The following is a 25,257-nucleotide window of genomic DNA, read 5'->3' on the forward strand; positions in this document are numbered from 1 at the left end:
GCCCGGCTGATTTTTTGATTTATTGTAGAGATGAGGTCTCGCTGCCCAGGCGGGTCTCGAACCCACGGGCTCAGACAATCCACTCACCTCAGCCTCCCAAAGGCGGGGGATTACAGGCTGAGCCACCGAGCCCGGCTCAGAATATTTTTAATGTTAATAGAGTAGGTGATTTTTTTACTTGAATTTTAGGCCTCTGTTAGTGCTATTTCTCTCACGTACAACTATATAATGACCCCAGAGTCTTGATCTCTTATACCTTATCACCTGGAAGGTGTGGGAGTTCCTTTTTTCTCATACCATTTCCAGTGCAGTAGTAGCAATTTTTATTTTTGCCAGTCAAGTAGATGAGAAATATTATCTCACTATAGTTTTAATATTCATTTGTTCTATCATGAGTATCTTCTTTGAGAAGCACTTCAGTTATTTTTACAGCCCAGAATTTTACCCAACTAGATCATGTCAGTGCTAAACCATGTCTTCTTTCTCATTGATTCAGTCATTCTGTTATGTCGTTGATATGTCATGTCTAAAAGTTTTTTTTAGAAACAAAAGCTATTCTGTTTTTAATTATTTAGTTTTTTAAATCTGGGTTTGGGGCAATATTTTTTCCTCCAGTATTAAAAATCGTGGTTAAAAAAAACCGTAAAATTTACCATCTTAATCATTTTAGGGTATAATTCAATGGTATTAGATATATGCATAATATCGTGCAACCATCACCACCACCCTTCCCCATATCTCTTTTTGTCTCATGAAACTGAAACTCCATACCCCATAAACATAACTCTTCATTCCTTTCTCTCCCAGCCTCTGGCAAACACCATTCTAATTTCTGTCTCTATGATTTTGAGTACAGTAAGTATCTCATATAAGTAGAATCATACAATATTTGTCTTTTTCTGAGTGACTTATTTCACTTAGCACAATGTCCTCAAGGTTTTTCTCCATGTTATAGCATGTTTTAGGTGTAAACGGATGTCAGTACACAGGATATCAACATTTATTTATGGAATTTAATATATCATGGTTTATAAAATAAGCATCAACTCTTGGAAATTAACATTGTGCCTACCTTTTACAGCTTACTAATATATATCATAGTATACTCAGATACTAGTATGAGAAACACTTGTAAAAGTAAACTTTGTCATAATTTTAGAAATATCCTCCGATCAGAAACTGAGAAATTAACTTCACATTGCCTCGAGTGGGACAGGAAGCTTAAATTGGACATTCCAGATGATGGTGACGGAACATTTGTATTCTTTGATGTCTTTACTTTGTCTTCATATGGTTACCTGTATCTGAAACATAAAAATCTAGTATTTGCCAGACACAGTGGCTCTCGCCTATAATCCCAGCACTTTGGGAGGCAGAGGTGAGATGATGGCCTGCGTCCAGAGGTTTGAGACTAGCCTGGGCAACTTGATGAGATCTCGTCTCTACAATAAATCAAAACAAATTACCTGAGCTTAATGGGGTATGTGCCTATGGTTCCAACTACTTGGAAGGCAGAGGCGAAGGATCACCTGATCCCAGCAGTTTGAGGCTGTGGTGGCCATGATTGTGCCACTGCACTCCTGCCTGGGCAACAGAGTGAGACTACGACTCAAAAAAAAAATTGAGTAGTATCTAACTTTATAGTTTTATTATTATTCAAAATAGCAAAATTTTTCATGTCTCAACATATGTTTCGTAATATCTCCATGCTAAAATGGCATATGACTTAAGAGATATAACCAATTAGAATACTGACTTTTATTCCTTTGACTTAGACATTTATTTTATATATGGCTTTATAGGTAATATCAACACCTGAAACTGTATACAAAAATATTTTCTGAATAAAAATTACCTAAATCAATATGGAAAAGATTTTTTGAAAAGTTTTATAAGCTTATTTGGCAAAGCTGTTTAGAAAGAATTGTTTGCATACTGTCAGAATGAAGTCCTTCTTGGATACCTGTGTATAATGAATTGTTTGAGATTGAACTCATAAAATACAAGAAGTAGGATGCTCTTTATTATGTAAAAATAGGTATGAGAGTGAATATTGCTAATTTTGAGCAGGAATTGAAACAAATAGTTAATAATCAGTATTTGTATGGCAAGCTTTGTAGTAGGTATTTGTTGTTTTGCTTTAAGAGTTTTACTCTGTAAGCCCTAGGATATGAACATGTGGGGTGAAGTCTTATTAGTTGGTTGGCTTGCAATAAAGTCCCTGTTTTGTCTTTCAACCTTTAAAAAAAACCTTTTATGTTCTTTAGCTAAAGATCTTATTCGCACAGCAGTTGGTCAAACAAGACTCCTTATGAGGGAACGGTTCAAACAGTTTGAAGGACTGGTCAATGACTGTGAGCATAAACGAGGTGAAAAGGAAACTACCTGTACAGATCTGGATGGATTTTGGGATATGGTTAGTTTTCAGGTATGTGGTTAAGTATTTCAAATATACTGACTTTGGATATATATGTTATGAAAACAGCTACATAGTAAAGTGGGGTAATAGTAGCTGCCTAGGTACCTGTAATATTAAATGATATATAGAAGTTACCTTTATAAACACTATCTATATTTGATGACTGATGTCCTCTTTTCCCTTGTGTTGTCAGGATAATTTCTACTGAAGACTGAGATTATATTCAACTCCTGAATGGCCTGTAATGTTTTGACATGTGAGAAATGAGTCAGTCTAGTCTTCAGCAACTAAGTTGAACTAATAGTTGCTGAATCCCTATTTTGTGTCAGCCAATGTATTGGGAGTTGATAAAAAGAGCCACAGTTAACCGGGTGCAAGGGTACACCTGTAATTCCTGCACTTTAGGAGGCGGAGGTTGAGAGCATTGCCTGAGTCCAGGGGTTTGAGACCAGCCTGAGCAACTTTATGAGACCTTGTCTCTACAGTAAATAGAAGAATTAGCCGTCATGGTAGTACATGTCTATAGTTTCAGCTGTTTGGAAGCCTAAGGTGGATGGATCCTCTGAGCCCAGTAGGTTGATGCTGTGGTGGCTGTGAGTGTGCCACTGTACTCCAACCTGGGCTTCAGAGTGAGATTCCAACTCCAAAAAAAAAGAAAAAGAAAATTAAGTGGATCAATCCAGGAAGTAAGTATAATGGACAAATAATAATATTTCCAGAAAAAATTAGTGGCAGCAAGTGATCATTGAAATAGTTACAAAAATTTTTTTCTAGAACTGAAGAATGTGAATTCTAGTTTACAGGATCCCCTTGAGTGCCTAGCACTGTGAATAAGAGGAGACCCACACCAACCCACATTATTATTATTATTATTATTATTTTCAAGCAGAGTTCATTTAGAAAGTAAATTATTGACCGAGCTTGGTGGCTCAGCCTGTAATCCCGTGCTTTGGGAGACTAAGGTGAGTGGATTGCCTGAGCCCGCAGGTTCAAGACCCGCCTGGGCAAGTTGGCGAGACCTCATCTCTACAATAAATCAAAAATCAGCCGGGTGTGGTAGCGCATGCCTGTAATTCCGGCTACTCGGAAGGCTGAGGCGGAAGGATCGCCAGAGTCCAGTAGGTTGAGGCTTCGGTGGCCGGGAGCAGCCACTGCACTCCAATCTGGGCAACAGAGTAAGACTCCAACTCAAAAAAAAAAAATTAGCTGGGCGCGGTAGTGTGTGCCTGTAGTTCCAGCTACTTGGAAGGCTGAGACAGAAGAATCACTGGAGCCCAACAGATCGAGGCTGCAGTGGCTGGGAGCGGCCAATGCACTCTAGTCTGGGCGACAGAGTGAGACTCCAACTCAAAAAAAAAGAAAGTAAATTATTAGAGCTAGATGGAGAGATTGACTCACCTCCCCTATGTAGGGAAGGGAGCCAAAGCTCCAAACCACATTATTAAATTTAGTGTACAGCACTTGGAGTGAAGAGAAAGTCTAAGTGTCCAGAGAGCATCGAGATCCAAGGACCCTGACTTCTCAACATTAACATTAGAGAAAATAACTTCAGCCTGGCGTTCTGTAACCAACCAATTAAGTGTGAAGACAGAAAAAAGCACTTTAGAGATATGCGATCTCAAAGTTTACCTCCTCCCATGCACCCTTTTCAGGAAACAGAATGTACTTCACATAGATGAGGGAGTAACCCAAGAAAAGAAAAGGGTCCATCCCTGGAAAAAGGCTAGGGGAGTGCGGCTGCCAGCCAGTGAAGGAGGCAGCAGCTCATATCAGAGCAGGCTGCCCAGGGCTCTGGGAGGTGAACTGAAAAGAATACCTACTAGCTGGGCTCGGTGGCTCAGCCTGTAATCCCGCGCCTTTGGGAGGCTGAGGTGAGTGGATTGCCTGAGCCCGTGGGTTCAAGACCCGCCTGGGCAGGCGAGACCTCATCTCTACAATAAAATTTTAAAAATTAGCCAGGCGTGGTAGCACGTGCCTGTAATTCTGGCTACTCGGAAGGCTGAGGCGGAAGGATCACCAGAGCCCAGCAGGTCGAGGCTGTGGTGGCCGGGAGCGGCTACTGCACTCCAGTCTGGGTGACAGAGTGAGACTCCAACTAAAAAAAAAAATACCTACTAAGTGGTGATGTGTACTGACTGTGCACAGTTAAGAGGTGTATTGATGATTGCTACATAATAAACTGAGCAAACAAAAAGCAAAACAATGTCTAAGTCTAGAGAAAAAGTTGAGAAGAAGAAAACACAATAATCTCAGCATCGATGTGTCCCAGATATGAATAGCATTTATGTAGCCATAATGTTACTTTATGACCAGTGTTTATATATATACCAGTTTTCATAATAAGTTGGTTCACTAATACCCCTCAATTGTAATCAGTTTTGTGGTGTATTTGCATCGTTATTAATTATGGATTTAAATGTATTTGATGTGTTTGCATTGTTTACAGTTATTATCTTTATTGATGCTTATTTCCCAGTATTGGCTTATTGGAGACCACTTCAAGTTGGCCATTGAGACCTTTTAAAAAAGAGAGAGAGAGAGCGAGGCTGGGTGCGGTGACTCAGTCTGTAATCCCAACACTTTGGGAGCCCACGGCAAGAGGATTATCTGAGCCCGGGGGTTCGAGACTAGCCTGGGCAACTTGGTGAGACCTCATCTCTACAGTAAATCACAATAACTAGCCAGGCATGGTAGCGTGCATCTGTAGTTCTAGCTACTTGGAAGGCTAGGGCGGGAGGATCACCTGACCCCAACAGGTCGAGGCTGTGGTGGCCGTGAGCAGCATGCCACTGCACTCCAGCCTGGGCGACAGAGTGAGATTTTTTTTAGGACATTTTCATCACTGCACAAGCATCCCTCCTGCCAGTTCGCAGTTAGTCTGCACTCCTAGCCTCAGGAAACCACTAATCTACTTACAATCTCTATAGATTTACCTTTTGGGGATAATTCATATAAATAAGATGATACATTATGTGGTCTTGTGCACCTGGCTTCTTTCATTTAGTATCATGATTTTGAAATCTGTCCATATTGTAGCTTGTATCTATGTGCCATATCTTTTTATTGCTGAGGGTGGCATTACATCATGTACATATATCACTGTTTGTCCCCTGATAGACACTTAGATTGTTTCCACTCTTTGGTGATTATTTGTAATCTATGAACATTTACATGTAAATCTTAGTGTGGGCATATTTTTAGTGTGAGCTGTGCCACCACACTCCAGCCTAGGCCACAGAGTGAGACTCTGACAAAAAAAAAAGTGAATGGCTAATGACCTCATGAAGAGGCCATTATAATGGCAATGAACAAATTTGCCACAAAAAGTATTGATTAGAACACTAAATTGTGAATGACTCAGTAATTTTTTTTTTTGAGTCAGAGTCTCACTTTGTCACCCAGGCTGGAGTGTAGTGGCATACTCACGGCCACCACAGCCTTGACTTGCTGGGTTTAGGCGATGCTTCCATCTCAGCCTTCCAAGTAGCCAGAACTACAGGCATACACCACCACGCCTGGCTAATTTTTTTTTATTTATTGTAGAGATGAGATCTTGCTAAGTTGTCTAGGCTGATCTTGAACCATGAACTCAGGCAGTCCTCCCCCTCTACTTTCCAAAGTACTGGAATGACAGGCGTGAGCTACCACGCCTGGCAACTCAGTCTCATTTTAATAACTTAACAGTTTACAGTGACCATTCTCAAATGTTTCTTGAATCTTCAGTTCATTCGTGTATAGCTTTAATGTGGCTAGCAATAACCTGAAAAACTTGTGTTTTACTTATTAACAGATAGAAGATGTAAATCAGAAATTCACCAATCTGACCAGACTTGAGGAATCTGGGTGGCAAAGCAGTGATAGAACCAAGAAAGTCTTTCGGGTTAGTGTGTCACGTTTATATCAAGTTTCTAATTAAGACTCTCCTAATGTTTTCTAGGTTTTACATTTTAAAAGTGTTTAGTTTCAGGTTTCTCATCATTTTCCAAAGTAAGACTTGTATGTCGCTTACAGTGTCCTGGTTGCCTTTGAAGAAAGAGTAAGGAATGAACAACTACACTAAATGTAGGGTAGTTATGTCTACAAAGAAGAAAGTTGAGGCTGTGATGGAACTGGGCTTCTGAGTTACCAAATAGTGGATGCATGAGAGTTGGTTTTATTCTTCAAACTATATCTAAACATTTTGTTGCTGTAATAATAGAAATAATAGTAAATAGTTTACATAATGTTTAATATCTGTCAAATATTATCCCCAGTATTTTACATATATTAACTCATTTAATTTATGCAACAGTCCTGTGAAATGGGTACTGTTGGCTGGGTGGGGTAGCTCACGCCTGTAATCCCAGCACTTTGGGAGGTGGAGGCAGGATTGCCTGAGTCCAGGGGTTCGAGACAAGCCTGGGCAACTTGGCAAGACCTCGTCTCTACAATAAATCAAAAAATTAGCTGAGCGTGGTGGCACATGCCTGTAGTTCCTCTACTTGGAAGGCTGAGGAAGAAATATCACCTGAACACAGCAGGTCGAGGCTGTTGTGGCCACGAGCGTGCCACTGCATTCCAGCCTAGGAAACAGTGAGACTCCAACTCAAAAAAAAAAAAAGAAAAAGAAAAAGAAATGTGTACTGTTATCCCCATTTTGTGGTTCAGGCATCTGAGGCCTAGAAACATTGATTCACTTCCCAAATGTAGGTTTGGGAGGCCCTGGCGGGCGGATTGCTTGAGACCAGTCTGTGCAGCATTAGTGAGACCTTGTCTCTACAAAAAAAATACAAAAATTAGCTAGGCATGGTGTCACATACCTGTAGTTCCAGCTACTTGAGAGGCTGAATTGGAATTATTGTCTGAGCCCAGGAGGTCGAGACTGAAGTAAGCTGTGATCATGCCATTGTACTTCAGCCTGGGCAGCAGAATGAGATCCTGTCTCAAAATAACAACAAAAGAAATAAAAACTTATAAAATTATTTTATTAAGCCAGGCACAATGGCTCACATCTGTAATCCTAGCACTTTGGGAGGTCAAGGTAAGAGGATTCCATGAGTCCAGGGGTTCAAGACCAGCCTGGGCAACTTGGGGAAATCTCATCTCTAAAATAAATTAAAAATTATCTGGGCTTTGTGGTGCAGGCCTGTAGTTCTAGCTAGTTGGAAGGCTGAGACGGAAGGATCACCTGAGCCTGGCAGGTCAGTGCTGCAGAGGCTGGTAGTGTACCACTGCACTTAAGCCTGGGTGACAGAGTGAGACTCCGACTCAAAGAAAAAAGAAGTTCAAATCTACTAAAGAGTAAATGATGCTACTTCATTATGGAGCCACGATGGGTTTTCCTTGTTTGTTTTGTTTTGGAGTATGAGTCTCATTCCGTCGCCCAGACTGGAGTGCAGTGGCACACTCACTGCCACCCCAGCCTCCACCTGCTGGGCTCAGGTGATCCTTCCTCCTCAGCCTTCCAAAGAGCTATAACTATAGGCGCACACTATTATGCCCAGCTAATTTTTTGACTTGTTGTAGAGATGAGGTCTTGCCAAGTTGCCCAGGTTGTTCTCGAAGAGCATTTCTTATTGAGTACTTAGTCCTGGAAATGTTGATATCGTCAGTGATGCAGACAGTGGCTGTATTGTATAGAGACTTGTAATTCTGACTGTTATCACTAGGTGTCTGTCTCCTGCTACTTTATAAGCTATGCTAAGATTATCGAAAACATAAAATACAGCTAATCTTATGCTTTGATATCACTTCCTCCCATCTCTTATTCATTAATCCCTCATTTCATCAGTTAGCCTTGTGTTTTTCTTCCCCTTCTTTTCCATCAGTTTTTAGACATGCTTAAGTATCTTTGTCTTCATTAAAACAAACCAACTTATGGTGTTCTCCTCTAATTATTTGTACTCCCTGTTCCCATCTCCTCCCATCACAGACAAGCTTCCTGAAAAGTTGTCTATGCTGTATCTTTACCATTTGAATTCCTGTTTATCAGTCTAACTCACTGCAGTCCAGTTTAACCCACATTCTCTGCCACTAGAACAGTCATCATCTGGGTGATTAATCCACTAGTTGCTAAAGTTACTTGACAATTATAAACTCTGACCTTTTTGTGGTACTTCAGTATGGTCTACTCCCTTTTACTTAAAATTATATTCTCTGGTTTTCTTCCTATTTCTTTGCCCATTCTTCAGTCATGTTTGCAAATTTGTTTTCCATTTATCCCTTAAATGTTTTTTTTCCTTCCTTTTTCATTTGGAGTATCACTCTGCTGCCCAGGCTGGTGTCCAGTGGCACGTTCGTGGCCACCGCAGCCTTGACCTGCTGGGCTTAGGCAATCCTTCCATCTCAGCCTTCCAAGTAGTTGAAACTACAAGCGCGTGCCACCATGCCTAGCTAATTTTTTATAGAGATGAGTTCTTGCCATGTTATCCAGGCAGGTCTCGAACCTCTAGGCTCAGGCAATCATCTTGCCTGCGCCTCCCAAAGTGCTGGGATTATAGGTGTGAGGCACTGCACCTAGCAGTGTTTTTGATGTTAAGAGTTTTCACCTCAACTCTTTTCTTTATATATTCTTCCCATGCAACCTTGCCCACCTGTGATGATCCCGAATCAGCATTTCAAACCACACTTACTGCTAAACTCTACTTCTATATACCATGAGTCATTATGCCTTAAAATTCTATATATTCCAGCCGGGCTCGGTGGCTCAGCCTATAATCCTATGCCTTTGGGAAGCTGAGGTGAGTGGATTGCCTGAGCCTGTGGGTTCGAGACCTGCCTGGGCAACTTGGCGAGACCTCATCTCTACAATAAATCAAAAAATTAGCCAGGCATGGTAGTGCACGCCTGTCGTTCCAACTACTTGGAAGGTTGAGGCAGAAGGATCGCCGGAGCCCAGCAGTCGAGGCTGCGGTGGCCAGGAGCGACCACTGCACTCCAGTCTGTGCGACAGTGAGACTCCAACTCAAAAAATAAAAATTAGCTGGGCTCGGTGGCTCAGCCTGTAATCCTGGGCCTTTGGGAGACTGAGGTGAGTGGATTGCCTGAGCCTACAGGTTCGAGACTCGCCTGGGCAGTCGAGACTTCATCTCTACAATAAAATCAAAAAATTAGCCGGGCGTGGTATGCACGCCTGTAATTCTGGCTACCCGGAAGGCTGAGGCAGAAGGATCACCGGAGACCAGCAGGTCGAGGCTGCGGTGGCTGGGAGCGGCCATTGCACTCCAGTCTGGGCAACTGAGTGAGACTCCAACTCAAAAAAATTAAAATAAAATAAAAAATTAAAATTAAAAAGGAATAATCTGCACCTACACCAGTATTTTCCTGTCTCAAAGAATGCTATTACAATCCCACCAGGTGTTCAAGATAGAAACTTGAATATCTCCTTCAGTCCTTTTCTTTCTCTATTTCACCATCTCTACCCCACACACCCCCAACTGTAAGTTCTTTCAGTTCTTCATGTCTCTTGAGGCCAGTCGCAATGCCTCATGGTTTTCATTCCAGCACTTTGGGAAGCTAAGGTCGGAGGATTGCCTGAGCCAAGGAGTTCGAGCAGCCTAGGCAACACAGCTAGACATCATCTCTACAAAAAGATCAGAAAATTAGCCAGGCATGGTGGTTGGGGCCAGAGTCCCACCTACTCATGAAGCTGAGTAAGATAGATCACCTGAGCTCAGGAGGTCAAGGCTGCGATGAACCACAAAGGTGCCACTGCACTCCAGCCTGGGTGGCAGAGGGAGACCCCCAACTCAAAAAAATAGATTAAATAAATAAATGTCTCCTGAATCTTCACTTTTTTCTGTGTCTTCCTCCTCATTCTAACTAGTACCATCTTTTCTCAGTATCATTGCAATGGTCTTCCTAATTAGCATCTGATCTCCCCAGTCTATTCTCCAGGCTATAGCCAGGGTCCTTTCAAAAACACACATTGAAGGATGATAATCTCCTGATTGAAAATAACGACTGCTTTCTATTCTTTTACCTTCTGCATAAATGTAGCTCCTTTAAGTAGTGGCATGCAGGAGATTTTTAGTGCCAGCTGTTGCCTGTCTCTCGCCAATTCCTCTGTGCTTTCTTTCATTCCTGGCTTTCCGAGCACCTCCGTAGTCCTCCCTCCGCCCATCTTTTAGTTCAGCTGATTTCAACATAACTGCTGCTTCCTGCAGACCCTTCCAAGCAGTTTCGCATCTGCTCTCGCGTGACCTTGTAGTCTCTGAAGAGTGGCTTAGATGTCGTCCTGTAAGATCACCTCTCAGTTGGTGACTAACGTAATGCATGTTCTTACTGTGCTTGTGGAGCTTTCCACCAAGATTTCAAGTCCTCGAGGCGGAAGCTCTGTCCTTTACCTTTTCACCCTTAGATGAAAATTTCTAGCACATACAAGGAACTTGGTAATCATATGAATGGGTTAAATATTTTTATATATACTTTATTATTCTTTTAAAAAATTAATATTTAGTTGAGAAATAAGAATTGTAGCCAGGTGCGGTGGCTCATGCCAGTAATCTGAGCATTTTGGGAGGCTGAGGTGGGAAGATCTCTTGTGGCCAGGAGTTCAAGACCTGGGCCACATAGTGAGACCTTGTCTCTACAGAAAACCAAAAAGTTAGCTGGGCATGGTGATGCACACCTGTAGTCCCAGCTTCTAGAGGGCATGAGGTGGGAGGATGGTTTGACCCCAGAACTGGAGGCTACAGTGAGCTGTAATTGCACAACTGCATTCCAGCTTGTACAACAGAGTAAGACCCCCAAATTAAATAAATAAACAAATAAATAGACAGTAATGGGCAGCTTCTAATATGTGCCTGTTTCTTTTTGCAGAAAGAAATTGTCTCGGGTGTAGCAAGTAAACCAAAACAGGATGACGGACGACAAATTGCAGCTCGACGTCGCCTAGCTGCCATAAAAAATGCAATGAGAGAGAGAATCAAGCGGGAAGAACAGACAGCAGCCTTGGTGATGCCAAAGGAAGTCGACATGATAGTGTTTGATGCTGGGTTTTTCAGAATTGAAAGTCCTGTAAAATCATTCTCAGGTTAGTTTTTTTGCTGATGCTGGTACTTGAGAAATATTTGGGGTGGGTGGGATCTTGTACGAGGGTGAACCAAAAACATCCAGAATTATTTTTTGGAGGGCAGGCCCCTGGTAGTAAAGGCTACCCTCGCTAGGTTAGCATTCAAGGAACCTGTCAGCATCCGTGTGCCAGCTAGCATTGTTGAGAGGCTGCATTTGGCTTCAGTGAATTTTGTGGGGGGTGGGAGCAGTTCTTTCAACGTATTTGTGCATTTCATAATGGGTGATTTGCATTAACAACTTGCCCATAATACACTGAGTATTTAGCAGTTTTTTCTGTTTTATTTTGTCTTTTGTTTTCTATTTATTGTGAAGATGAGGTCTCACCAAGTTGCCCAGGCTGGTCTCGAACCTGCGGGCTCAGGCAATCCTCTCACCTCAGCCTCCCAAAGTGCTGGGTATAGGCGTGAGCCACTGTGCCTGGCCCGTATTCAGCAGTTTTTGACCAAAAATGGCATGACCCCCATGCCCCACCCTTCCTATTTATGGGTTTTGTCCCAAGCAACTTTTTATTTTGTTTCCCCGGTTTAAAAAAAGTCCTCAAAGAGAGTATCTTCCAATACTGTTCATTGGAAGAGGTGAAACAAAAAACTGCAGAAGCACTAAAAAGCATCAAAAATGACAAGTTCAAAAACTGCTCTTGAGAAGTAGAAAATCATTTCCCTACGTGTACTGCATCAAATGGAGAGGACTTTGCAGGTGACTGAAGTTTAAACATGTCAGAAGAAATACAAAAATTTTTTAGAAAGAAATTTCAGAGTTCTTTAGTCTCCTCATATAAGAGGTAAAAAATAGTTTTTACCTGAAGATATAAAAGTTGTCTGCGATTTCTGGAATATAGACTGTATGCTCACTCACAAACACATGCATTCACATTTTGATGGGAATGATCAGATTAAGTGTGATATATCTTCTAAGCTTACGTTTATGTTTTCTAAGTGAGTTTCCATCTGTTATTACCACGTAATCCTATACTCTGAGAAAGGTCGTAGAGTCCCAAGAGGAAGGGGAGAAGTGGAGTGATTCTCTTCAGGTCAATTAGAAACTGGGTTAGAATGTAAAAGGCAAAATGCAAAGGAAACTTGAGCATCAAACTATTACACTTCTCTAGCTGTGCTTTTAAAAAAAGTGACGCTTATGAAAAATTTGGTTTTATTTTCATTCATATTAAAACTTTTGCTTAAATCTTTCTGAAAATGGCCGGGTGCAGGGATTCATTCTGGAATCCCAGCACTTTGGAAGACGGAGGCAAGTGGATTGCACTTAGCGGTTCGAGACCAGCCTGGACAACTTGGCGAGACCTTGTCTCTACAATAAATAAAGTAGCCAGGTGTGGTGGTGTGCACCTGTTGTTCCAGCTACTTGGAAGACTAAGGTGGAAGAATCGCCTGAGCCCAGCAGGTCGAGACTGCAGTGACCATGAACATGCCACTGCGCTCCAACCTGGGCAACAGAGTGAGACTCCAACTCGAAGAAACATATAAATCTTTCTGAAAGGCAATAAATGTACTAGCTAACTGTATTTTTCAAAAGCTACTTTTCACAGACTGCTTTTATTAGATTGAATTTATCTATCTCAGTTGAAGTTACTTATTTACAAGCCATAGATATCCACCAGGCAGTTTTCTTTTATTTTTATTTTACTTTTAAACATGGGTACAATTCAGGGTTCGATATACAAACGGTCAATGTACAGGTAAAGTTTGGGCCTCACTTTGGTCCCTACTTCACCTGGTTCGAGATTAGGTACACTTATTGATGAAGTCTGCCTTCCCTGGCAGTTTCCCACTACTACCCAGGAAGTTTTCTAATAGTAAACCTAAGTTGTTCTCTAATACCAGCCACCTGATATTTGTAGTAAAATGTGACCGTGTCACTTCACGTGTATTATAACCTTGTTGATCTGAGTGTCACCTCTGATACAGCTTTGTTCATTTCCTTTTGGAAGCTGTACTCTCTGGCTAGCTTGGAATCTCCTAGTACTGCTCATGACACAGCCCCTTACTACTCACTTCTCAAGTATTCTAGTGATTGTGGCAGCTATGAGCTCATCATTCTCTGTTGTTTCTTTCTTTCTTTTTTTGTCAGAGTCTCACTCTGTTGCCCATGCTGGAATGCAGTGGCATACTCACATCCACTGCAGCCCCGACCTGCTGGGCCCAGGCCATCCTTCCGCCTCAGTCTTCCGAGTAGCTGGAACTACAAGCATGCACTACCACACCCGGCTTATATTTTTTGATTTATTGTAGAGACGAGGTCTCACCAAGTTGCCCAGGCTGGTCTCGAACCCCTGAGCTTAGGCAATCCTCCCACCCCTGCCTCCGAAAGTGCTGGGATTATAGACTTGAGCCACCGCTCCCGGCCCATTCTCTGTTCTTTCATGTACCAAACTCAGTCCTTATAAATAGGGAGATTAAGTTTATATAAAAATTGATCAGTTGAAAATTGAGATTTAGTTATGGAGCACATAGTTTGTGAGACTTGATTCAAAACAGGCCTCCAAGAAACCCCTCTCATTTTCAGAAACACTATTTCTGCTCTCCTTTTCAGAAACACTTGTTCTACTAGACTTTGGCCTTTTATTATGCTTGCTGTTTTCTTCTACTTCCTGAAAGTTTCCTCAACTTTCAAACTGGCTGTCATGTTTTAGTTTCCAAGAGCTCTTTTTTATTCTCCAAATGTTTAAAGACATTCTGCCCTTGTCTCAAGTGCACTGTCTTATCTTTGCAAGAATTTTTTTTTTTTTTTAAGAGATGAGGTCTTGCCCAGGCAGTTGCCCAGGCAGGTCATGAACCCGTGGGCTCAAGCAATCCACTCACCTCAGCCTCCCAATGACGCGGGATTACAGGCTGAGCCACGGAGCCCAGCTTCCAAGGATATTAATGATAATAGCTTTTGTGTTCCATTCTACCACCCCCCTTCCATCCCCCACTGCTGGAGTCAGTATTTATTTCAAGATCCTTTGATATCTCTTGTATTAGAGGCTTTCCTCAGAAATCGAATGATCCTTTGCTGCCTGTACGTGGTTAAGCATGGTGCACTAAGAAGCTGACTGGAAACTGCACATGGCTAGGGCCTTTAGTGAGAGTTGAGTTAGCTGAGTCGTTAGACGGGAACCTACATATCACTGCATTTAAGTCTATTCTCATGGACTACTCAGATTCCCCAGAGGAGATGCTTCCCATCTGCTGCCTGGAAGGTGTAATTCTGGCTACCCACCTTTTTGGAGCCACGTGGGGGCAGAAAGCTGAGTGTCTCAACAGTGTATTTGTAAATATTCATTTATTACTTTCCATACAATACCCCATCTCTCAACTGTCCCAGGTATCCTCTAAACCAGAGACCCCCCATTTGACCTTTCAGTAGACAGACTCTAGTTTTCTGTTTTGAGTGGGGGTGGGGATGTTGACAGTTGCTCTGCCAGGCAGAATGAGGAAAGAGATTGTTTGGAGCACGAATTGTCATTTACACTTATTTTGAACCAGTCCTTTTGTCTTTAGTTCCATTTTTCATCTCCACTTCCAGAGAGGATTGGATCCACCAATTGTTTTGAGGGATTTTCTGGTAGAGTTGGGCTGATTCTCATCTTTCCTAATTGTTGGTGTATAATTCATTTTCCTGGGGCTGCTAGCAATATCCCACTTGCCAACCTGCATTCCAGCTTCTAAAACGCTCTTGTTACTGCTTCGACTTCAGTTTCCTTTGTCCTTACGGAGTTCTGCATTTTAAGATGATCTCTATTAATGTTATCGTAGTGGGATATCAAAAGGAAGCAGAGTCTAACATGTATGTTCAATACCATCTTTATCTTTGGTAGATCCACAGTCCTAGAGGTGTTTATCTTTAACAAACATTTGATAGGAAAAAGAGGCTCCTTGATAGACGTTGCACTGTCTTCCAAGTTATAATGAAAATGAATGAAAGAACTTTTGGGTATTGAAGCAATTTATCTCATCTTTTAGAACTTTCCATCTCTTCTGAACGTTCTTCTCAAAGACTTAAAACACCTAAGTCTGTTAGCAAAGCTGTGTCTCAGAGCAAGAATGAGATGAGCCTTCTGAGTCAAAGTACATCACCAGAGAACGTTGATCTCCAGAGTGCCAGAAGGGATCAGGTTGATAAGAAGACTTCGTTTTCAAATATTCCTGAGCTCAGGTATTTCTTCAATATGTTATTAAGAGTTAAACACATGCTGATATTATAAACCATTTCAGATTGTTAAGCTGGTAAAATGTGCCAGACATATTTTTGATTAAATTTCACAGTGATCGCTGTAACAGAAAGACAGGACTCTCTTTTTAGAAATGAGGAAACGAGGCTTAAGATTTCAGGTTGGTTGAGCCTGTGGGTTCGAGACCCACTTAGGCAACTTGGTGAGACCTCATCTCTACAATAAATAAAAAAAAATTAGCCGGGTGTGGTAGCATGCGCCTGTAGGTCCAGCTACTTGGAAGACTGAGGCGGAAGGATCGCCGGAGCCCAGCAGGTCGGGGCTGCAGTGACCAGGAGCGGCCACTGCACTCCAGTCTGGGCGACAGAGTGAGACTCCAACTCAAAAAAAAGAAAGACTCCTAGCCAGGTTCAGTGGCTCAGTCTGTAATCCCACGCCTTTGGGAGGCTGAGGTGAGCAGATTGCCTGAGCCCGCGGGTTCGAGACCCGCCTGGACAACTTGGCGAGACCTCATCTCTACAATAAATCAAAAAATCAGCTGGGCGTGGTAGCGCACACCTATAATTCCGGCTACTCAGAAGGCTGAGGCTGAAGGATCACCAGATCCCCAGCAGGTCGAGGCTGCGGTGGCCGGGAGCGGCCACTGCTCTCCAGTCTGGGCAACAGAGTGAGATTCCAACTCAAAAAAAAAAGAAAAAGAAAGACTCCTAGCTGGGCTCGGTGGCTCAGTCTGTAATCCCGCGCCTTTGGGAGGCTAAAGTGAGCGGATTGCCTGAGCCCGCGGGTTCGAGACCCGCCTGGGCAACTTGGTGAGACCTCATCTCTACAATAAATCAAAAAATCAGCTGGGCGTGGTAGTGCACGCCTGTAATTCCGGCTACTCAGCAGGCTGAGGCAGAAGGATCACCGGATCCCCAGCAGGTTGAGGCCACTGCACTCCAGTCTGGGCGACAGAGTGAGACTCCAACTCAAAAAAAAAAGTAAAAAGAAAGACTCCTCCTCAAAAACAAAAAGGCTGAGGCGGAAAGATCTCATGAACCCATGAGGTCAAGGCTGTGATGAGCATGAACCCTGATCATGCCACTACTCTAGCCTGCGCAACAGTGAGACCCTGACTCAGGAAGAAAAAAATCTTTACTGGATTCCCAAAAATAGTCCTGCAAAAACATGTTACAAATAAGCAGCTTTGCACAATAAAGTCAAAGTGAAGCTGGAAACTAGAAACATGCAGTATATTTAAAGGCAAAATAACTTGGAGGAGGTTGAGAAAGATACTTCTAGTACAATACAAGCTGAGGACTTGAGGATTAGAGCACATTATACAGTAACTAACACGTGAATGTAGCCAACCCCAGCTAAACAGTAATTGAGTTGTCGCGTATATCTGCAAAAGTCAGCCTCCTCTTGACTTTTTTCTAGTCTGTCACTCTGGATTTGGCTGACATCAAAGGATCACGGGTGGAGCCATGTAAACCTTACTGACCAGCCTGGTAACAGATTTGTGAGCTCCCTGAAGAGGGCGTTTAGTCTATAAGGCCATCCTGCAGTAGCTATAGCCAAAACCAGTCTATCTGTATCCGGTCTGATCTTGGACCAGACTCCATCTTTGACCCATTCCCTAAAGTAATTGCCTCCATTAAAGGGTAGACTCAAAACACAAGTCAAGCCGGGCTCGGTGGCTCAACCTGTAATCCCGCGCCTTTGGGAGGCTGAGGTGAGTGGATTGCCTGAGCCCGCGGGTTCGAGACCTGCCTCGGCAACTTGGCGAGACCTCATCTCTACAATAAGTCAAAAAAAATCAGCTGGGCGTGGTAGCACGCGCCTGTAGTTCCAGCTACTTGGAAGGCTGAGGCAGAAGGATCGCCGGAGCCTAGCAAGTCAAGGCTGCGGTGGCCAGGAGCGACCACTGTACTCCAGTCTGGGTGACAGAGTGAGACTCCAACTCAAAAAAAAAAAAAACACAAGTCAAAAGACAACAATATGAGCTGGGCATGGTGGCCAATGCCTGTGACCCCAGCACTTCGGGAGGCCAAAGCAGGAGAATTGCGTAAGGCCAGGCGTTTGAGACTAACCTGAGCAACATGGTGAGACCCCGTCTCTACAAAAAATAAAATCATTTACTGGACATGGTGCCTGCCTGACTGTGTAGTCCCAGCTACTTAGGAAGCTGAGAAGGGAGGCTATATTGAGATCAGGAATTCAAGGCTGCAGTGAGCTATGATTTTGCCACTGTACTCCAGCCTAGGTGACAGAATGAGACCCTGTATCAAAACACACAATATGTTTAATTTTCTGAGTATAATGCTGTTTATTTTCTTTTTCAGAAACAGCATAGTAAAAGATGTTCAGTGTCCTGGATTACGAGATTTAATTGAAATCAACCATGTGCGTACTATTCCCATTACATATAGTACCTCCGTAAATAGCCCCTAGAATTCCTATTTGAAATCTAAATCGGGGAGTACGCTTCATCAGTAAGGTTACCTGATCTCAAACCATGTGCGAAGTGGGGACCAGAGTCAGGCCCAAATTTTACCTGTACAATGACTATTTGTATACCTAGTCCTGAATTGTGTCCCATATCTTTAAAGCAAAAAAAAAAAAAAAGAAAGAAAGAAATCTAAATCACTCATGGAATGATAGTTCTTGTTTCAAGGCCTTTGGGTTGTTTGAAACCAAAGTGCCATTTTGTATTCTGCAACTCACATCTGGATAAATATGGAACCAGTGATCAGAGCACAGATTGGCAAACTCTGGCCTCAATTTTTTTTTAACTTTTTTTATTTTAAAGATGTGGTGTACAATTCAGGGTTAGGTATACAAATGGTTATTATGCAGGTACCCTTGTTGACGAGGTGTGCTCCCTTCCCCAGGCAAATTCCCACTACTGCCAATATTGCTTCCCCGCCCCCCTCCTGGCAGTTTCCCGCTACTGCCAATCCTTTTCTTATAGTATTACTATAATTGTTCAAGACCCGCTTATGAGTGAGAACATGTGATACTCAGTTCTTTTTTTCTGTGAAAGATCACTCAGTATTATAGACTCTTAAGTCCATCCAGGTTGCTGTGAAATTCATGATTTTGTTCTTCTTTTAAAAATATGGAACGCATCATGAATTTGCGTGTCATTCTTGCACAGGGGCCATGCTAGTCTTGTCTGTATCGTTCCGATTTTAGTTTAATATGTGCTGCTAAAGCAAGCACTGGCCTCTGTTTTTGTAAATCACATTTTTTTGTGTGCCATAGTCATGCTCATTTGGTTTTGTATTCTGTCTGGCTGCTTTTGCAATGCAATGGTAGGGTTGAGTAGTTATGACGGAGACCCCGTGGCTCACAAAACCTAAGCTGTCTTCCTATTGGGCTCTTGTCGGACAATGTTTGCCATTCCCTGAGCTAGAGTAGACACACTTGCTGAAAAGCTTGCCTTCTCCATGCTGTCTCTGTAATGTCACCTGGACGAGTTGTTCACGAAGCAGGACAGTAGGAGTGATGGCACTCTTAGGCATGTTCAGAATGTCATTCTTCTGTTTTTCTTATATTTGGTAGCAACAAGACTTGTTATTCATTCCTAATAATTAAATGTCATTTTGACTTCCAGACTAAGATGGATTGTTTACCCGATGAAATGATCAGTTTGCCTCTCTTTGCTGGTGGAGTAGCAGATGATATTAATAATAATAAAAAAGAAGAAATTTCAGATGTTGTGGTAGGAATGGAACTAAATTCTTCAGTTACATCACAGGATGTTTTGATGAGTAGCACTGAAAAAAATATGCCATCGCAAAATAACATCACACAAGAAGAGGAAACTAAAATTTCTCAGTCAGGTGAGAACTTTTAAATATATTTAGCCAGGTGTGGTGGTGCACACCTGTGGTTTCATCTACTAGGAAGGCTGAGATGGAAGGATCGCCTGAACCCCGCAGGTCAAGGCTGTGGTGGCCATGAGTGTGCCACTACACTCTAGCCTGGGTGACAGAGGGAGATTCCAACTAAAAAAAAAAAAAGATTATAGCTTAAAATGGCCTATATTTCTATATATTTTGTCTTAGCATTTGATATGTGGAATTTTAAATATTTTTCAAGTCTTTGTCCATTTATATCAACCTTTGAATGCAAGAATAGTCTTTAAAAAGTTAAAATTTATTGCTTTGTTTTTGTTTTTCAGTACTATCTGATAACAAAATTCTCACTACTGAATACCACCTTCTTGATTTGGTAAGTTTTCCAACTTAATTTGACAAATCCTTTTGTATTCTAGATTTGTTTATGAAATGAATATTACTTTGCTATTTGTGTATAAGGTTTAAAATGTATATCTTAGGCTGGGCACCGTGGCTCATGCCTATAATTCCAACACTTTGGGAGCCTGGTGAGAAGATTGCTTGAACCCACAGGTTCGAGACCAGCCTGGGCATTTGGCAAGACCTCATATCTACAATAAAAATCAAAAAAGTAGCCAGATGTGGGGTGCATCCCTGTAGTTCCAGCTACTTGGAAGGATTGCCTGAGCCAGCAGGTTGAGGGTGTGGTGGCTGGGAGCATGCTACTGCCCTCCAGCCTAGGCAACAGAGGAAGACTCCAACTCAAAAAATAAAATAAAATAAAATGTATATCTTGTCATAGTTTTGCTTACTCTGAAGTCCTTTCATTATTCACTTTCTACAGAATGGAGAGAATCCTTCATATTTATGTATTTTAACATATAGTATGTTTTAGTAGTAAACTCTGAAGATGTATTTCTCTGCATGATTTTTGTATCAAATTGGTTATAACACATTGGTTGGATTCTTGATTATCTAGTATGTGACATGAATTATTCTAGGTATTTCTAAGTGACGCAAGAAAAATACGAGGCAAGGTTTCTGCCCTTCTGAAGCATGCAGTTGGGGAGATGTCTCTCCCACCTTCAGTCTGGGTTATTTATGTCCTGTTTTATATGGCAGCTCCCCAGCCTTTACTTTTAGTGATCTCTCACTTGTAAATCCAGTTCCAACATGAGCCCTTCTGCGAAGCCTTCCTGTAAAAGCTCTCATCTTTCCCATGTTAATTTACGTATAGGCACAGGTATACATGGGCATACAATGCATATGTTTAGTCTGTTATTAAAAGAGTATAATATGAATGTGTTGTATTCCTGAAATATAGTTGCAGGAATCTAATGTCCTTATAAACTGTAAATTCTTTTTTAGATAGAGCTGTCTGATTCATGGCACTGATGCTGGCACTGTGGCATGAATTAAATAGTGAGTGCTCTCTTTCCTCCTAAATGTGTATAGCATTGGTTTCGGCCCTATTCTACATTTTTACTGTTAACTCATAAACTGACACCTAGAGGATCAGGACCTTCAGCATACAGCTAGTTGATGTGAACCTGATTTCACCCTGGTCGCTGATCTAAACTCTGAATGATTGGTTCTGAGAATATATGGATATTTAAGTAAGTCTACAAATGAACACATCATATTTGAGTTTTGATATATTAGTAACAGGATAACGTGCATCCCAGTTACACATATCTCATTGATAAATCTGAGTACCTTATAATTTAGTCTCCCTGTGATTTTTTTCTCTACTTCCATAAGTATTGGAATTTAGGTTTCTTTGTGTGTTTTATGTTTTGTTTTTAGGTCTGCCTTTTTATTTTAGGCCCGAATTATTGCTTGCCCAGTAGCATCATTTAGCCCTCAAGTAGGACTTGCAAGGGGCAAAAGGAAAGTACCCCAGCAAGCTCATGCCCTGGTCAAAGGCCTATGAAGCCGGGCTCGGTGGCTCAGCCTGTAATCCCGCACCTTGGGAGGCTGAGGTGAGTGGATTGCCTGAGCCCGCGGGTTCGAGACCCGCCTGGGCAGCGAGACCTCATCCCTACAATAAATCAAAAAAATCAGCAGGGCGTGGTAGCGCATGCCTGTAATTCCCACTACTTGGAAGGCTGAGGCGGAAGGATCGCCGGAGCCCAGCAGGTCGAGGCTGCGGTGGCTGGGAGCGGCCACTGCACTCCAGTATAGGCGACAGAGTGAGACTCCAGCTCAAAAAACAAACAAACAAAGGCCTATGAAGTTCTATTTTCTGGTTTAGTATTTGTGAAGTCTACATATGTAGCTTAAGATATGGCCTCAATTTTATATATTTGAAATTAGATCTCCTTGAAAGTAGCATAATCATTATTATTAACTTTATTGTAATGCGGGGAAATGGTTATTTATATTGTCAGCCCGCTGTTACCTAGCAGCGTTGAAGATGTAATCGATGGCTACTTTAGTGATTTCTCTGAATTTGTTCTCTAGCCAGGCCTAAACTTCAGCAGTCCATTCACTCAGCTGGAGAGGAGACACCAGGAATATGCCAGACACATTTCCTTTGGAGGTAACCTAATCGTCTTCTCACCTCCAAGCCCCTCAGTGGAGGACAAGTAGAATTGTGAATTTAAAAATAATGCGAAGACTTTACTTCATGTTATCTGTGCTGTGATTTATTGAGACTATTAAAAATTTAGAGCCTTTCTGATACATGAACAGTCGATTACATATTTGAGGTTATGTGTGTTTTATAAAGTATTCTCACAATAAAGAAAGCTAAAGAAAGCAAATGATTTCTTAGTCATAAAGAAGGAAAATTTGGAGACTATGTATTTGTGTTTATGTCCATTAATCCACATATGATGTCATATTATGTTCATGAACGTGTATTTCAGATATAATACTGTTTCTCAAGGGAGTGGGACATTTTGTAATGTAACCTCACAAAATAAATAATGCATTGTTCTTTGCCCCTTGTTTAAAGTGTGTAGATTAAAGCTAAGTACACATAGAGCTTATTAGCATTTTTTACTTTAATTTAAATATTAAGCTTCAACAGGAATATTTGCATCTTTTTATACTTATTCTTAGTTTGAACTCCTAGATTTGTTGATGTTGAACAGCATTCAGTAATAAATTTTCCAGGTGTAGTAAGTTTATCTAAATGAGCTTTCTGGGTTCTGAAGTCAGTTTAACATGGTTAAATTATTAGAGGTACCTGTTAAGTCCTTGCCTTTTTTTTTTTTTTTTTTTTTTTTCATTTTTACCTTGCCATGGCCAATAGCCATGGAAGAAAATGGCCTTTTTCTCTTGAAAAGAGTCACATCAGTCACGTGTGTTTGAAATATTTTCTTTTCCATAAAACTCTTAACCACAGCATTGCAGAAGACAGCCATCAGAATAACAGAGTACCAAGGGGACTCAGCAGCTGAATCTTTACCATATCTGGGTCCAGTCATTTCTGGATGAAAATGAATTGAGAAATGGAGACATTCACCAAGCAAGCAGAGAGTTTTCAAGCAAGAAAAGAAAGCACATATAACTTGTGTTAGAGGAAGGTATATTAGGCTTACAAAAGACAGTATTTATGATCAAGCCCATGTGAGCTGTTGGGTGGTTATGTGAGATGCTGGTTCAGAAGAACATTCTGCTAGTCTTACCAAAAACAGAAGCACTTTAACAGCATGAATGAATAATTGTTTGAATAATTCAAACAAACCATGCAGGAAAAAAGGAAATAGACATAAAAGTTAGGTTTCCCAAGGGCCCAGAGCCATCAATACCTAAAAGATTAATACAACGTAACCTGACTTATAGTAAGTTCAAAGCAGTAGACAAGCTGGGCATGGTGGCTCATGTCTGTAATCTCAGCCCTTTGGGACACAGAGGAGAGAAGATTGCCTGGCCCAGAGGTTGGAGACCAGCCTGGGTAAGTTGGCGAGACATTGTCTCTACAAGAAATCAAAAAATTAGCCAGGCATGGTGGCACACGCCTGTAGTCAGAGCCACTTGGAAGGCTGAGATGGAAGGATCTCCTGAAACCAGCAGGTCAAGGCTGCTGTGGCTGTGAATGTGCCTCTGCACTGCAGCCTGGGCAACAGAGTGAGACTCCAATTCAAAAAAACAGGCCAGGGGCCGGGTTTGGTGGGCACAGACTGTAATCCCAGCAACTTTGGAGGCCAAGGCATGTGACTTACCTGAGCCCACAGGTTCAAGACTGGCCCAGGCAACTTGGTAAGACCTCGTCTCTACAATAAATAAATATAAAATTAGCCAGGTGTGGTAGCACCGGTCTGGAGTTCCGGCTACTTGGAAGGCTGAGGCAGAAGGATCACTGGAGGCCAGCAGGTCCACACTGGGGTGGCTGTGAGTGTGCCACTGCACTCTGTCCTGAGCAACAGAGTGAGACTCCAACTCAAAAACAAAAAAAATTAGCCAGATGTGGTGGCTTGTGCCTGTAGTTCCAGCTACTAGAAGGCTGAGGCAGAAGGATTTCCTGAGCCTGGCAGGTCAATGCTGGAGGCTGTGAGTGTGCCACTGCACTCCAGCTTGTGCGACATAGACTCCCAACTCAAAAAACAAACACATAAAACAGTAAACAAGATAACACTAAAGTGATATTTGCTCTCAAAGTTGAGCAGACAAGATAAGACACTGTCAGTAAACATGACTTTTTTCTGAGTAGCACTTTGCACTCAGATGTCCCCTCTCTGGGAACATAAAGAGATTACTGGTGACAAACTTATGCAACTGCAAATTTTTCAAGAGTGTATGTTTCCTTGAAGCTTTCCATTCACAAGCTTTATGTCCCATTTGACATCTGTCAGCTTCTGACTGGTCAGTAGAAACATGATTTTCAGGAATCAGGTGCGCCCTTACACATCGTCTTCGAACAACAGACTGGAAAATAATGTGGGAGGAAGAAAATGGGGCTGCATTGTATGGAGAGAAAAACTCCAGGTGGAAGGCATCAAATGAATTACTATTGCATGACATGTGTTCATGAACCTGCAAAACATGACGGTGACTGTGCCACATGTTAGAAAAACATAAAAATATTGACTTATTTGTCTAAGTCTTTGATGTCCAGAATTCCATTATAAGCCAAATATCATTACAATAAAATTGGTTCCAATACTATAATACGAAGTGATTTGTTTTTCACTATTCGTAGTGAGGTCGGGGGGCTGGTAGGTGACCAGCGAGATGTCTCAGTATAAAGGGTTCATATATCCTTGAATCCTTTAGAAAGACATCAATTGTTAAGTTGTTCGTGGCCCTGGGCCTTTAGAAAACCCTCGTTGAGCCGGGCTTGGTGGCTCAGCCTGTAATCCTGCGCCTTTGAGAGGCTGAGGTGAGTGGATTGCCTGAGCCCACGGGTTCGAGACCCGCCTAGGCAGGCGAGACCTCATCTCTACAATAAAATAAATTAGCCAGGTGTGGTAGCGCGCGCCTGTAGTTCCAGCTACTTGGAAGGCTGAGGCGGAAGGATCGCCAGAGCCCAGCAGGTTGAGGTTGCGGTGGCCGGGAGTGGCCACTGGGCGACAGTGAGACTCCAACTCAAAAAAAAAAAAGAAAACCTTCATTGTGTGTGTGTGTATGTGTGTCAGAGTCTCTGTCACTCAAGCTGTAGTGTAGTGGCATAATCAAAGCTACTGCAGCCTCGACCAGCTGGACTCAGGCGATCCTTCCACCTCAGCCTTCCAAGTGGCTGGGACCACAGGCACACACCACCACACCCAGCCAGTTTTTAATTAATTAATTAATTTATTTATTTTCTTTGAGTTGGAGTCTCACTCTGTCTCCCAGACTGGAGT

At 42.1% G+C, this 25,257-nt stretch overlaps 1 protein-coding gene across 1 annotated transcript in view; it reads left to right on the top strand.

Moving 5' to 3' along the window:
- Positions 1 to 22,057, top strand: part of DLGAP5 (DLG associated protein 5) — a 39,279-nt gene extending 17,222 nt beyond the window's left edge. The window contains exons 10-18 of the mRNA XM_021709536.1: positions 1,160 to 1,245; positions 2,268 to 2,428; positions 6,210 to 6,299; positions 11,219 to 11,432; positions 15,433 to 15,625; positions 17,966 to 18,059; positions 19,240 to 19,468; positions 19,810 to 19,859; positions 21,929 to 22,057. Coding sequence (XP_021565211.1) covers positions 1,160 to 1,245; positions 2,268 to 2,428; positions 6,210 to 6,299; positions 11,219 to 11,432; positions 15,433 to 15,625; positions 17,966 to 18,059; positions 19,240 to 19,468; positions 19,810 to 19,859; positions 21,929 to 22,057 — 1,246 coding nt within the window. The remainder of the gene's footprint in view (positions 1 to 1,159; positions 1,246 to 2,267; positions 2,429 to 6,209; positions 6,300 to 11,218; positions 11,433 to 15,432; positions 15,626 to 17,965; positions 18,060 to 19,239; positions 19,469 to 19,809; positions 19,860 to 21,928) is intronic.
- Positions 22,058 to 25,257: the final 3,200 nt, after the last annotated feature.

The sequence above is a fragment of the Carlito syrichta genome, unplaced genomic scaffold, assembly GCF_000164805.1.
Source record: "Carlito syrichta isolate Samal-C Ts95f unplaced genomic scaffold, Tarsius_syrichta-2.0.1 Scaffold70959, whole genome shotgun sequence".
In the NCBI taxonomy this organism is placed as follows: domain Eukaryota; kingdom Metazoa; phylum Chordata; class Mammalia; order Primates; family Tarsiidae; genus Carlito; species Carlito syrichta.